We start from the raw sequence: 13,440 nt of genomic DNA on the forward strand, positions 1-13,440 counted from the left end.
CTGTAACAGATAAGACTGACTGACACTCAGTGAGAGGTCACACAGCTGTCTATCAGAACCCCCGCTCTGCTGATGCGCTCCCTTCCAGCTGAGCTCTCATTGGCTTAATCAAATCCTTATTTGACCAACAGCCATTTAGCAGTAATTAAAGTGCTTTAATTGGCGTAACGGCTTCCTGCAGTCAACCAATTTGGCAATTTGCCTCACCCGGGGATGAAGACCCAGCAGGCAAGACAAGTTTCAAAGCCACTGGCAAACACAGCTGCACAAACCGATATGTTTTATTAAAATAAGATGTTTTAGGAAGGTGTCTTGAAGTCAAAACTGTGAGGGTGCAGTTGTGCCTGAATTTCTGAGGCTGAGGATTTGCCGTTTTATCTCACAGGAAACAGAATCATATTTCGTTCTGAAGCTATTGTTAACATTTTGCTCCTGCAGCAAAATAGCAGCGTTATGAAGTTCTCTCTGTGTGGCCTTGCCTGCTATGGAAGTTGTAGATATCAGGCAAGTTTCCAAACAGCACATCTCTCTTGTTCCGAAGACTTGTTGGCAGGAGCGGAGCAAGAGACGGATTGTCCATTTCAGCCCTGTAGCCCTGCAAATCCAAACAAAGAGAGTGACAGAGATCTTCAACAAATCCACAACATCAACACCTCAGCTTCCAGCTCTACCTTCAGTGCCACATTCAGAAAAATGAAGGTCATCTTACTAAGAGCACTGCCAGCAGCTCCTCCACATAGATCCTCTCGGTCTCGATCAGCTCTTTTATCACATGTCTGGAGACACACACATTCACATGGTCATCAGACACATCAGTGTGTCATTTAAACAGACAGTGTCAGACAGCAGACTCACCGTTTAAGCAGATCAGTGGCGTCTTCTCCATCCATACTGTACGGGAGAGAGCTGGCCGTCTGATAGTCATGAATCACTTCAATCTGAACCACACAGAAAACACAGAATGATTTCCTTTAGAAACAAGCATAAGGTGTTGATTTAATCAAACCACACATACTGCACCATTTCCACAACTTTTCTGATCTTTATACATCTTTTTTACAATGAAAAGTGAAATACAGTCTATGGGTGTTTCTTCAACTTTGGGTAGTTCAGGTAATTCAACTTTTTGTCACATGTCAATCACATCTTGGAAACTGATGTGTGAGGGAAAAATCTAAACTTAGTATATATTAAAGTGAATATTACAGTAAAAAAAATATTTTATTACGAAATGTCTGAAAATGTGATTATTGTTTTAAATTTTTTTAGGATACAATATTTGAAATAAGCCTTAATTAGCCTCAGTTATTTTATTTTGAAAAAATTTTTAATGTCATTTTCATCACCATATTTTCCATTACAGAGCCCTTACAATAATACAATAAATCATTTGAGACGTAGTGGAGATGACTAGTGAGAGAGTTTATTTTCTAAAAGTCAACCGGGTCATAGTTGAGCAAACATCCATATATAACATATATTACTATAAAAATAACCTCCAAATTTATTTCTAAAGACCAAGTGAAATAGTGCTGTTACCTTCCTGGAGTTTGGGCTTTTCCTTGATGTTCTTTTGCCTGGTAATGGGAGGTCAAAGGTGAACTTTAAACTGGAATTAAAATCTGTTTTAAAACAAAAAGAGCAGTTGGATACAACACAGAATTGATATGTTGCAAAACGTGTAGCTTCAGTGAGAGCCATGAGAATATTTTTTTGCAGACTAGTGACTGCAGCACAAAACATTAACGGCCACAGTACTATGCACAATCAAATCATATCATATCATATCATAAAAAACAATCAGACAGTACTGGGAATAACATAATATCAACCTGATCTGACTTTGGAGGTCATTCAGAGTTCAATACCAGTTTATGACCTCAGTAAGTGAATAAAATCCTCCCAAAAGCCCTTGTTTCAACTACAAATCCATCTTTACATTGCGTTCCTGGCGGATCACATTTGATGGGCTGTTATCCAGCTGTGCTGAGGATCACGGTATGTCAGGTGAGCTCTGCACATCTCTATGGCTTCCTCCCTTGATCTCTCCATCTTAAAGTGCATCAGCTCTCACAATAAAAGTGAATGCACGACGACCGAATCCATCTTATTTATCCTCTCCCATTATAACATTCAGAATTTTATTCTGTAATACATTATTAATCTGCAATTCAATTTACTTTTTTTAACACATTCCCATAGTCACTTGGGAAATATACAATTTAATGGTCCTTATACAGAAGGATCTGACAGCTGAGGTCCACTATTGACAAATCAGAATCAAGTATTCCACAGAGCCACGTAATAAAGGTTTGCATTCTGGGGTAAACAAAAATAAATTTACATGGAGCCTTTCATTTGACTATGCGTCACAGAAAAGCCTTTGTTATGGGTGCTCAGAGTTAATAAGGATTAAAAGAGCTGCATGAGAATTGCAAATGCACCTTATTTTGCAACTGCCCAGGAATTTTGCATTATCCACAGGGATTTATTAGGGAAAAGGTGCAGCTGTGCATTTTTAAATGCATAATAGCTATAGAAGGATTTCATGTTATTACCCCAATGAAATCCTTTTTGATCAGGCATCTTGAAAGCTTCATTAAAGAGTGTGTTTTAGTTTTTGTATTGTAGCAAGTGATGTACATGGCAGATATGAAAAATTTAGAGCGAAATCTTGTCAAAAAGTAATTATTGATAAGACTGTGAGAATTAATGGCTGAAAAATACTGAGGATAATTGGACCTAACATTAATATTGGACTGTCGCATACCATGTTTGGGGGAGAAGAGGGGGGATTTTGCACGTGGTGGGTTCTCTGCACGAGGGACCACCAGCTGGATTGGTCGGACATGTTTGTCTGCCATTTTCCTCAGGCAGTTCTGTCTGGATTGAATCAGAGCCTGCACAGAGCTATGCTTCTGGAAAGTCTTCTCTATATGAGCCTGAAACACACCACAGTAAAGGATTTCCATTTATATTTAGCCTATAGTGTAATTAAATCTTTAAGATTTAGAGGGACCAAATACATCCATCAGAAGCTACATTTCTGAAATGACTGTCTAAAATGATGCCTAGGAATTTACTTTAGGAATCTAGTCTCATTTCTGTAGTCTGACAGTGTTTACCTGTAGACAAGGAGTGAGCACAGATTCATACTCCAGAAAGAGCACATCCTCGCCTGCAACGAGGAGAGGTGGCGCCGCCTCCTGGAACTTCTCGATATCTCGAAGAGCTGCCTGCGCCCCTTCTTTAGACTGGAATTTATCCACCTGCTGATTGGCCAAGAGATAAGCGCCATCATCACACCACCGTAGAGCCTGCAAAACAAAGAAAGATTTTAATCATTTTATTTGGCAAGAACACATTACATTTGATCAAAAGTTATCAAAAATAAATAATTATAGAAATTAAAGAAATTATATTAAAATATATTCAGATAGAAAGCTGTTATTTTAAATTGCATTAGTATTTCACAATATTACTGATTTTCTTATTTTGATCAAATAATTGCAGCCTTGATGAGCATAAGGCACTTCTTAAAAAAATGTAAAAAAAAAAAAACTTTTTCATAATATGAAATGAAAAATGACTTTATAAAGAGAAGGAGTGAGTGTATTAGCCCACCTCTTGGAGGCAGCGCAGCAAGGTCTGTGCTTGTGTCAGGGAGTTGCGTTTAGTATTGAGGGCAGAGGTCAGGGTGTCACACTGATGTCTGAGTTCATTGCAGCGCTGGATAATCAGAGCCATAGCATAATGGTGTCCAGCAGCCAGCTGATGCCCATGCAGGATAAGAACCTGAGCCTGACTCATCTCCTCCTGAAACAAACACAAATCTATCAGAAATATCCGTGACTGACTGTACAACATGAACAGGGAGGCATAATGCAGTTACCTGTGCATGTTTTTCCAAACTGTCCAGCTCTCTGACACACTGCTCTGTTTGGGACAGTGTTTCTCCTGTGATGCTTATCTTCCTTTCCTGTGCTCTTATTTTCTCTAAAGAGCACTCCATCTGACATAAAGAGAATGTTAGATCAACTAGATAAAATACTTTCATTGACTCTTCCTATTTTAATAGGGAAAAAAATCCTTCCCTCTTTGCTTTACTTTTACTTTTAAATTAGGTAATGCAGCATTGACAAATGGCAGCACTGGTTTTGTGTAAAGCATTTGTTTGTGAGCTGTCAGTATGTTTTTGTGCAATGTTTGGAACAGAAAAGCATTTCACCTCCTGATAACTATGCTCATATCTCAGCAGTTGTAAATATTGCTGCAGTTTGAGGTGGTGCTTATCAAAGAAGCCATCAAACGCCATCTCCATATCTGTGAGCTGAGCCAGCAGCCTGCAGTAAGGACATGTCAGAAAGCATGATTTCAAGTTCACATAGTTTTAGAAGAATGTATTTGTGATGAAGACTATTTATTTTCAAATAAACAGGATCAAACCCTACACCTCTGCATGGTATCCCAGTCCTGTGTCATGTCCCAGCGCGTGTCGGCGTCCCCTTCCTTCCTTGAAGTCTCCAGGTTAGAGAGCAGCTGCCACCCCTCTCTCATCACAGATCTGATGGCATCCTTCACCCATGAATAACAACAAAAACACTTCGCACTGTGTTCTGCTGTCATTGACATCACAGAATCATTGAACAAAACAACAGCCAGAGCCCAGAGGGGCAGGAAACACAAGACTGGAACTAAAAGTGACTGCAGACTGGAGTGGAACACAGCTTTTGCACTCACATGCTTTGTGTACCCTAATTATAGTTTATTCCCCTAGGTATGATACTTTTTTATGTTTTCCTTGGCAAAATAAGTGGTAGTAGAAACAAGCATAGATACCATGTTTAATCTGATAAAAGAGGTTGTTACAGACGCTCTGTTTAATAGGTTGCCCTGTCAAGAGTTTTTTTTGTCCTTTTCCGAACTAAACTATTGCTAATTATTTAGCTAAATATATTATAATTATTATGCATGCAGCTCTGCTGTCCTCAATTGAGAGACTGATGCAAGACATGGGTATATTTATAATATGTGACCCTGGACCACAAAACCAGTCTTAAGTGGCAGTTTTTCGGAAAAAAAAATCTGGAATCTGAGGGTTAAAAAAAAAATCTAAATATTGAGAAAATAGCCTTTAAATTTGTCCAAATGAACTCTTAGCAATGCATATTACTAATCAAACATTAAGCTATGATAAATGTTTGGTAGAAAATTTACAAAATATGTTTATGAACACTATCTTTACTCTGATTTTTGGCATAAAAGAAAAATCAATAATTTTGACCAATACGATGTTTTTTTGGTTATTGCTATAAATATACCCCAGCGCTTTAAGACTGTTTTTTTTGCTTCAGGGTCACATATTTCTTTCACCACAGAACCATTTAAATAATAATATAATAATAATACATATACATATTTTATATATATATATTATATATATATATATATATATATATATATATATATATATATATATATATATATATATATATATATATATATATATATATATATATAATAAAAAATTTAGTTTCAGATTTTGTATAAACAACCATTTGGGGAGAGTAGTATTTTCTTTATAAAAATAAATGTTTACATAAAAATATTTACTTAGCAAAGATGCATTCAATTCATCAGTAAAGACATTTATAATGTTACAAACGATTTCTATTTCAAATAAATGATGTTCTTTTGCACTTTCTAGTCAACTTTGATAATAATAATAATAATAAATGAAAATAAAAGTCAAGATATTAGAATGATTTCTGAAGGATCATGTGATACTGAAGACTGAGGTAATGGCTGCTGAAAATTCAGTTTTGCATCAAAACAATTAATTATATTTTAATATATAATAAAAACAAAAGTTATTTTAATTTGTAATATTATTTAACAATATTATTGTTTTTATTGTATTTTTGATCAAAAAGACAATAGCAGACAGCCTTAATGAACCTTTTCAAAAACGTATTGACTTTTAAACCGTAGTCTATATTTATATTAGTGCTGTCAAACGATTAATCTTGATTAATCGCATCCAAAATAAAAGTTTTTGTTTACATAATATATGTGTGCATATATTATGTATACATAAATACACACACATGAATGTATATATTTACGAAAAATGTTACATTTATGCATTAAATATTAATAATTATATAGGATATAATTTATGTGAATATAAATATAGACATGTAAATATTTTCAAAATATATGCTGTATGTGTGTCTTTATATATACATAATATTATACACAGTACACACATAAATTATGTAAACAAAAACTTTTATTTTGGATGCAATTAATCATTTGACAGCATTAATTCATTTACATGTTAAGCAGAAATTCTGTTGTTCATAAAGCAGTTTTTAAAGTCCAGCAATAATCAATAAGGGAAAAGTGAGAGAATTCTCTACACATGAGGGCTTCACTGAGCTGTACCTTAAGTCTCCTGTATTTCTCAGTGTGGGACAGCAGGAGGAACTCAACAGCACTGCATTCTTCTGATAACTGTGTCTCAGCCAGCTCTGTTCCAAACGCTTGCAGCATCTGAGCAATGTCCTTAACCATAACCGCAAAACTCTCAATGGCCTGTAAAAAGCAAAGAATCTACCTTGTTTTATGTGATATTTCGGTCTATTTCATTAATGCATCTATACCATAATTTTTTACTGTTCTTAAGACGATCCAATCGCTGTGGCAGTAGTCAAGAGTTCCCCCAAACTCTGAGGTCAGCTGATTCTCATCAATGTACCGCAGTAGATCTGTGACAGAGCTGAGCATCACCACCTTAATAGCAGACACAAATGCAGGTCGGGGTGGTACTGACTTTACAAAGATAAAATTACAAATGAGTGTAATGAGTCATACAGGCATTCTAAGCATGAAGTCGTCTTGACTAAAGCGGAAGCCGAGATCTGTAACCGTGCGCTGGAAGAAGCTGGTCGGTCTTAGCACCAACACAAGGTGCAAGTTTCCAGGGAATGAGGCCTAAGACAGAAATAGATGAGATCAGCCTGGCAGACACACAAGGACATACCGCCTTAAACAGGCAGATAAATGCAAAAATAATCCTTAAAAACTGGAGGATATAAACTTGGATTTTCCAATCCAAGATGGCGCCGCACATGGCTGCTTCAATGCTTGGCTCTCCAGTGTTTGTACTGTTTTTGTTCGTTTTTCCTGTTTTTTGTTTAACAAACACGATCAGTTTCACCAGGGATGAACTGCTGAACATTCGGCAGAACACACCACATGATATTTTTCCGGATTTCTATTATACAGACGTTTTACTGAACATTGTTATCGGAGGAGCAGCGGCGCTGATCAAGCGCTTCAGGACGCGCAGACGGGGAAAGCGAGCGGGAGCGCTCGTCAGACTCAGGAAGCGCGGATTTCGAACGCCGTTGCCTAGCATCCATCTCGCAAATCTCCGCTCTCTACCCAACAAAACGGACGAACTCCTTCTGCTCTCTCGGACAAATAAGGATTTCTCTCACTCTGCTGCTCTGTGTTTCACGGAAACCTGGCTGAATGACGCCATACCGGACAGCGCACTCCATCTGCCGGGCTTTCAGCTGTTTAGAGCGGATCGCGACGCAGAATCAACGGGGAAATCGCGCGGCGGCGGGACATGCTTTTACATCAATGAATGGTGGTGTACAGATGTAACTGTGTTAAAGAAGATGTGCTGTCCTGATCTAGAAACGCAGTTTATCAACTGCAAGCCGTTCTATTCGCCGCGGGAGTTTCACTCGCTCATTCTGGTTAGTGTTTACATTCCACCTCAAGCGCATGTGAGCTCAGCTTTACAGAAACTCGCTGATCAGATCACAGACACAGAACAACAACACCCGGACTCTGTTTTAATCATTCTTGGGGACTTTAATAAAGCCAATCTCTCTCGTGAACTGCCAAAATACAGACAGCATGTTACCTGTCCCACCAGAGACAGTAATATACTGGATCACTGTTACACCACAATAAAGGATGCATATCACTCTGTTCCACGAGCAGCTTTGGGACGTTCTGATCACTGTCTGGTTCATCTTATACCGACCTACAAGCAGAAACTTAAATCTGCTAAACCTGTAGTAAAGACTGTGAAGAGATGGACCAGCGAAACAGAGCAGGATTTACAATCTTGTTTTGACATCACAGACTGGAGCGTTTTTGAAGCTGCTACCACCGATCTGGACGAACTCACAGAGACTGTAACATCCTATATTAGTTTCTGTGAGGATATATGCATTCCTACCAGGACTTATTTAACATTCAACAATGATAAGCCATGGTTTACAGTAAAACTCAGACACCTTCGTCAGGCCAAAGAGGATGCCTACAGAAATGGGGACAGGGTCTTGTACAATCAGGCCAGGAACACACTGAACAAAGAGATTAGAGCGGCTAAAAAGACCTATGCTAAAAAGTTGGAAGACCAGTTTACTTCCAACGACTCTACTTCAGTTTGGAGAGGACTGAGAGCCATCACAAACTACAAGACACCATCCCCTTGCACTGAGGCTAATCAACGACTTGCTAACGACCTGAATGAGTTTTATTGTAGATTTGAAACCCCCAACACCCACTCTGACCATCTCCCTACACAACCATTAACACCTCCTGCAATCCCCCTCTCCATACCTCCTGCTCTTCAAATCTGTGAAGATGATGTGCGCCAGGTCTTCAAGAAAAACAAAAGAAGAAAAGCACCAGGCCCAGATGGCGTTACACCAGCCTGTCTGAAAATCTGTGCTGACCAGCTGGCCCCCATCTTTTCACAGATCTTCAACAGATCTCTGGAGTTGTGTGAAGTGCCTTCATGCTTCAAACGCTCCACCATAATCCCCATTCCAAAGAAACCCAAGATAACAGGACTTAACGACTACAGACCTGTGGCTCTAACGTCTGTCGTCATGAAGTCGTTTGAAAAACTGGTTCTGGCTTATCTGAAGGACATCACTGGACCCTTACTGGACCCCCTGCAGTTTGCGTACCGAGCAAACAGGTCCGTGGATGATGCAATCAACATGGCATTGCACTTCATCCTGCAACATCTGGACAAAACAGGGACTTATGTGAGGATCCTGTTTGTGGACTTTAGTTCGGCTTTCAACACCATCATCCCAACAACCCTCCAAACCAATCTGACCCAGCTCTCTGTTCCTAGCTCTATCTGTCAGTGGATCACCAGCTTTCTGACAGATAGGCAACAATTAGTGAGACTGGGGAAATTCATGTCAAACAGCTGCTCCACCAACACTGGTGCCCCTCAGGGATGTGTTCTCTCCCCTCTGCTCTTCTCCCTGTACACCAACGACTGCACCTCTAAAGACCCCTCTGTCAAGCTCCTGAAGTTTGCAGACGATACTACAGTCATCGGCCTCATCCAGGACGGTGACGAGTCTGCTTACAGACAGGAGGTTGAGCAGCTGGCTGTCTGGTGCAGTCTTAACAACCTGGAGCTGAACACGCTCAAAACAGTGGAGATGACTGTGGACTTTAGGAGAAACCCCCCTGCACTCCCCCCACTCACCATCATGAACAGCACTGTGGCTGCAGTGGAGTCATTCAGATTCCTGGGAACCACCATCTCTCAGGACCTGAAGTGGGACAATCACATTGGCTCCATTGTGAAAAAAGCCCAACAAAGGTTGTACTTCCTTCGCCAGCTGAGGAAGTTTAACCTGCCACAGGAGCTGCTGAAACAGTTCTACTCAGCCGTCATTGAGTCAGTCCTGTGTACTTCAATTACTGTCTGGTTTGGTTCAGCTACAAAATCAGATATCAGAAGACTACAGAGAACTGTTCGGACTGCTGAAAGGATTATTGGTGCTCCCCTGCCCACCCTCCAAGAACTGTACACATCCAGAGTGAGGAAAAGGACTCAGAAAATCACTCTGGATCCCTCACATCCAAGTCACCCCATCTTTGAACTTTTGCCATCTGGCCGGCGCCTCAGAGCCGCAAATACAAGAACAGCAAGGCACAAGAATAGTTTCTTCCCCCAGGCAATCTACCTCATGAACAGTTAAATGTTTCCCACTTAAACGTATGCTTATGCAAAAATGTGCAATATCCTTATATTTATTTGTTACCCCTCCATCCTAGAACATTCCTGCATCTCACTCAATCCTATTCCATTATCATTTATAGCACAATTGTTTATACACTTATTTATTTGCCAATTTGTAATTCTCCTGTAATTTTTTTTTTTTTTTTTTTTTTGTCTGTGTGTTGTTGTCTCTGTTTACTGGAAGATTATGTCACTAAAACAAATTCCTTGTATGCGCAAGCATACTTGGCAATAAAGCTCTTTCTGATTCTGATTCTGATTCTAATGAAAAGAGTTCCATGTTTAATGAATGTTCTGGGTCTAATGTAAATCTGCTTTGCATGGAAACATTTACCCTGCATACACTTGTTTATTTGTAGTATTTTTCAGTTGTTTTAATGTTTAGATTTTACTGTTTTACCTTTGTCCCAGACACAATGTAAAAATTAAAATCCATTTTAAAATACATGTAAAGTACAGTACTATGATAAAGAAATAATAAAATATGCATAAACTATTTTAGTTACTTATTCAATTATTCCACTACTATAAATTTCATGGCCAATATAGTTATCAAAAGATGCTGCAAGTGCTAGCTACAAATGAAATTATCCTCAAGTCTGCTATTGTATTGAATACATAAATTAAAAAAAAATAAAATAATAACTAACTGTTCGAATTGTAAAAAAAATAAATAAATTTGCATAATGTCAAAAATGTAATCACTTGGAAATGGTGCAGAATAATATATTGCCAATTCATTTTGCCTCTTTGTTTACATTTTTATAGGTTTCAGTGTGGTTTTAGACTTTTGGACTCCACCTTATATGGAATTCCGACAATGCATGCAAAAAAAGCAATAAATGCGTTCCAAGTATGAATATTATTCATTTAGTCTAACTGAATCTAGTGTTACGGTGCATCCTGTACTATCACTCATCACACTGACAACTGATGAAAATCAAATTGATGAGACAACGCTTAACTAGTTAACACTAAACTACAAACTGAGATAACCAGCTTGATTAGCCGACAACTACTGTAAATGTACAGTTTATTAATCACAGGAGCTGAATCACATCGAGATACATAAGTATTTGAAACAAATCTGACTAATCTCTTTGACAAACAGAAAAAGGACATGAACATGACGGTTCATCCTAGCACACAGTTCACAGTATAAGGACACACCACGCTTGACATTGACTCGTCCTTACGTATTTGTAAACAAAAGCTTCATCTGCGAAAATATTCAGTCTGCTATCGCTCATATGCACGATAATATATTTCTTTATATGTTACATTAATAAACAACGCCTTCTCTAGCATTTATCTATGTCGGATGACTAAGCTAAAGCCGTCCGTCGCGCCGCAGTGTACCGCATTGTGCTCATCTAAACTTAAGTCCAACTCTTTAGCGAAACTACTCCACATTACCGTCGATCGGCGGATGCGCGGAAGTCCTCGCCTGCAGTCTCGCTCGCTCATAGCGATCGATGTTTTATGAGGATGTTTAAAGACCTCGCCCATCCTGCTGTGGCAGACCGGTGCCCGGTGCAGTGGACGGTCTGCGGGATTCATCGCCGCAGCATCGGGAGGGTGGCAGCACAGCACCGTATCTCTCCTGCGCTTTCCTCACCTCTCCCTCGCCCCAAGAGCGTCATAATGTCAAAACCTGCTGCATACTTTTTGCCAACTCATGCATTCCCGTTGCCTCGCAGTGAGCTCGGGTTTCACACAAGCTGTTTTTAAACGCAATCTTCAGTTAGAAGTGCCGCATTTAGTTATTTATTCAGTCTGGAGCTCAGAGAATTGGGCTGGTGAGCACATACTGTACTGAACCTGCACTGATACACTTCAGCACCGCGGACAGCGACAAGACCGCTTCAGCACACAACAAATACAGTTTGTCATTCAATCATTCAATCCCCAAAGGACATATAAGGATCTGCAATGCTTAATGTTTTCCCTGGATCTATTAAGCTTTTCAATAATACAATAAATTCACTAATGAAAAAATATACCTCTTTTAAGTTTTATACATAAATACTTTTTAAAGTATTTATGTATGCATGCATGTGTGTGTGTGTGTGTGTGTGTGTGTGTGTATGACTTAAACTGAAACCGTAATAAAAAAAAAAAAATCACACATATATACTCACTGGCCACTTTATTAGGTACACCTTGCTAGTACTGGGTTGGACCCCCTTTATCTTTTGAACTGCCTTAATTCATCATGGCATAGATTCAACAAGGTGTTGGAAACATTCCTCAGAGATTTTGGTCCATATTGACATGATAGCATCATGCAGTTGCTGCAGATTTGTCAGCTGCCTATCCATGATGCAAATCTCCCATTCCACCACATCCCAAAGCTACTCTATTGGATTGAGATCTGGTGACTGTGGAGGCCATTTCAGTAAAGTGAACTCATTGTCATGTTCAAGAAACCAGTCTGAGATGATTTGAGCTTTGTGACATGTTGCATTATCCTGGCGGAAGTAGCCATCAGAAGATCATAAAGTCATAAAGGGATGGACATGGTCAGCAACAATACTCAGTTAGGCTGTAGTGTTTAAACAATACTCAATTGGTACTAAGGGTCCTAAAATGTGCCAAGAAAATATCCTCCACACCATAACACCACCACCACCAGCCTGAACCATTGAGACAAGGCAGGATGGATCCAAGCTTTAATGTTTTTTATGCCAAATTCTGAATCTACCATCTAAATATCGCAGCAGAAATCAAAACTCATTCGTCCAGGCAACGTTTTTCCAATGTTCTATTGTCTAATTTTGGTGCGAATTGCCTCTGTTTCCTGTTCTTAACTGACAGGAGCAGCACCCAGTGTGGCCTTCTGCTGCTGTAGCCCATCTGCTTCAGGGTTCGACGTTGTGCATTCAGAGATAATATTCAGCAAACCTTGGTTGTAAAAAGTGGTAATTTGAGTTACTGTTGCCTCTCTATCATCTCTAACCAGTCTGCCCATTCTCTGTAAACACTAGAGATGGTTGAGCGTGAAAATCCCAGTAGATCAAGCAGTTTTTGAAATACTCATACCAGCTCGTCTGGCACCAACAACCACTCCACGTTCAAAGTCACTTAAACCCCCTTTCTTCCCCATTCTGATGCTCGGTTTGAACTTCAATAAGTTGTCCTCACCACATCTAGATGCCTAAATGCATTGATTTGCTGCCATGTGATTGGCTGATTAGTAATTTGTGTTACCAAGCAATTGAACAGGTGTATTTAATAAATTGACTGGTGAGTGTATATATATATATATATATATATATATATATATATATATATATATATATATATAGAGAGAGAGAGAGAGAGAGAGAGAGATAGAGAGAGAGAGAGAGAGAGAAGAA

At 39.1% G+C, this 13,440-nt stretch overlaps 1 protein-coding gene across 7 annotated transcripts in view; it reads right to left on the reverse strand.

The window, feature by feature from the left end:
- LOC132109520 (proto-oncogene DBL-like) overlaps positions 1–13,440 on the reverse strand; it is a 29,241-nt gene that overhangs the window by 9,173 nt on the left and 6,628 nt on the right. For 4 of the 7 annotated variants that reach the window (XM_059515661.1, XM_059515659.1, XM_059515658.1 and 1 more), the window contains exons 5-17: positions 6,877–6,996; positions 6,679–6,795; positions 6,448–6,597; positions 4,454–4,575; positions 4,229–4,343; positions 3,893–4,012; positions 3,625–3,816; positions 3,126–3,317; positions 2,771–2,942; positions 1,540–1,622; positions 856–938; positions 710–776; positions 480–595 (exon numbers count right to left, since the gene is read on the reverse strand). In XM_059515661.1, the coding sequence (XP_059371644.1) occupies positions 480–595; positions 710–776; positions 856–938; positions 1,540–1,622; positions 2,771–2,942; positions 3,126–3,317; positions 3,625–3,816; positions 3,893–4,012; positions 4,229–4,343; positions 4,454–4,575; positions 6,448–6,597; positions 6,679–6,795; positions 6,877–6,996 (1,649 nt within the window). Of the gene's footprint in view, positions 1–479; positions 596–709; positions 777–855; positions 939–1,539; positions 1,623–2,770; positions 2,943–3,125; positions 3,318–3,624; positions 3,817–3,892; positions 4,013–4,228; positions 4,344–4,453; positions 4,576–6,447; positions 6,598–6,678; positions 6,796–6,876; positions 6,997–11,497; positions 11,681–13,440 lie in introns of those variants that run through there. The other 3 variants (XM_059515664.1, XM_059515662.1, XM_059515660.1) reach the window with 3 other exon arrangements.

Source organism: Carassius carassius, chromosome 29 (assembly GCF_963082965.1).
Source record: "Carassius carassius chromosome 29, fCarCar2.1, whole genome shotgun sequence".
NCBI classification, from domain to species: domain Eukaryota; kingdom Metazoa; phylum Chordata; class Actinopteri; order Cypriniformes; family Cyprinidae; genus Carassius; species Carassius carassius.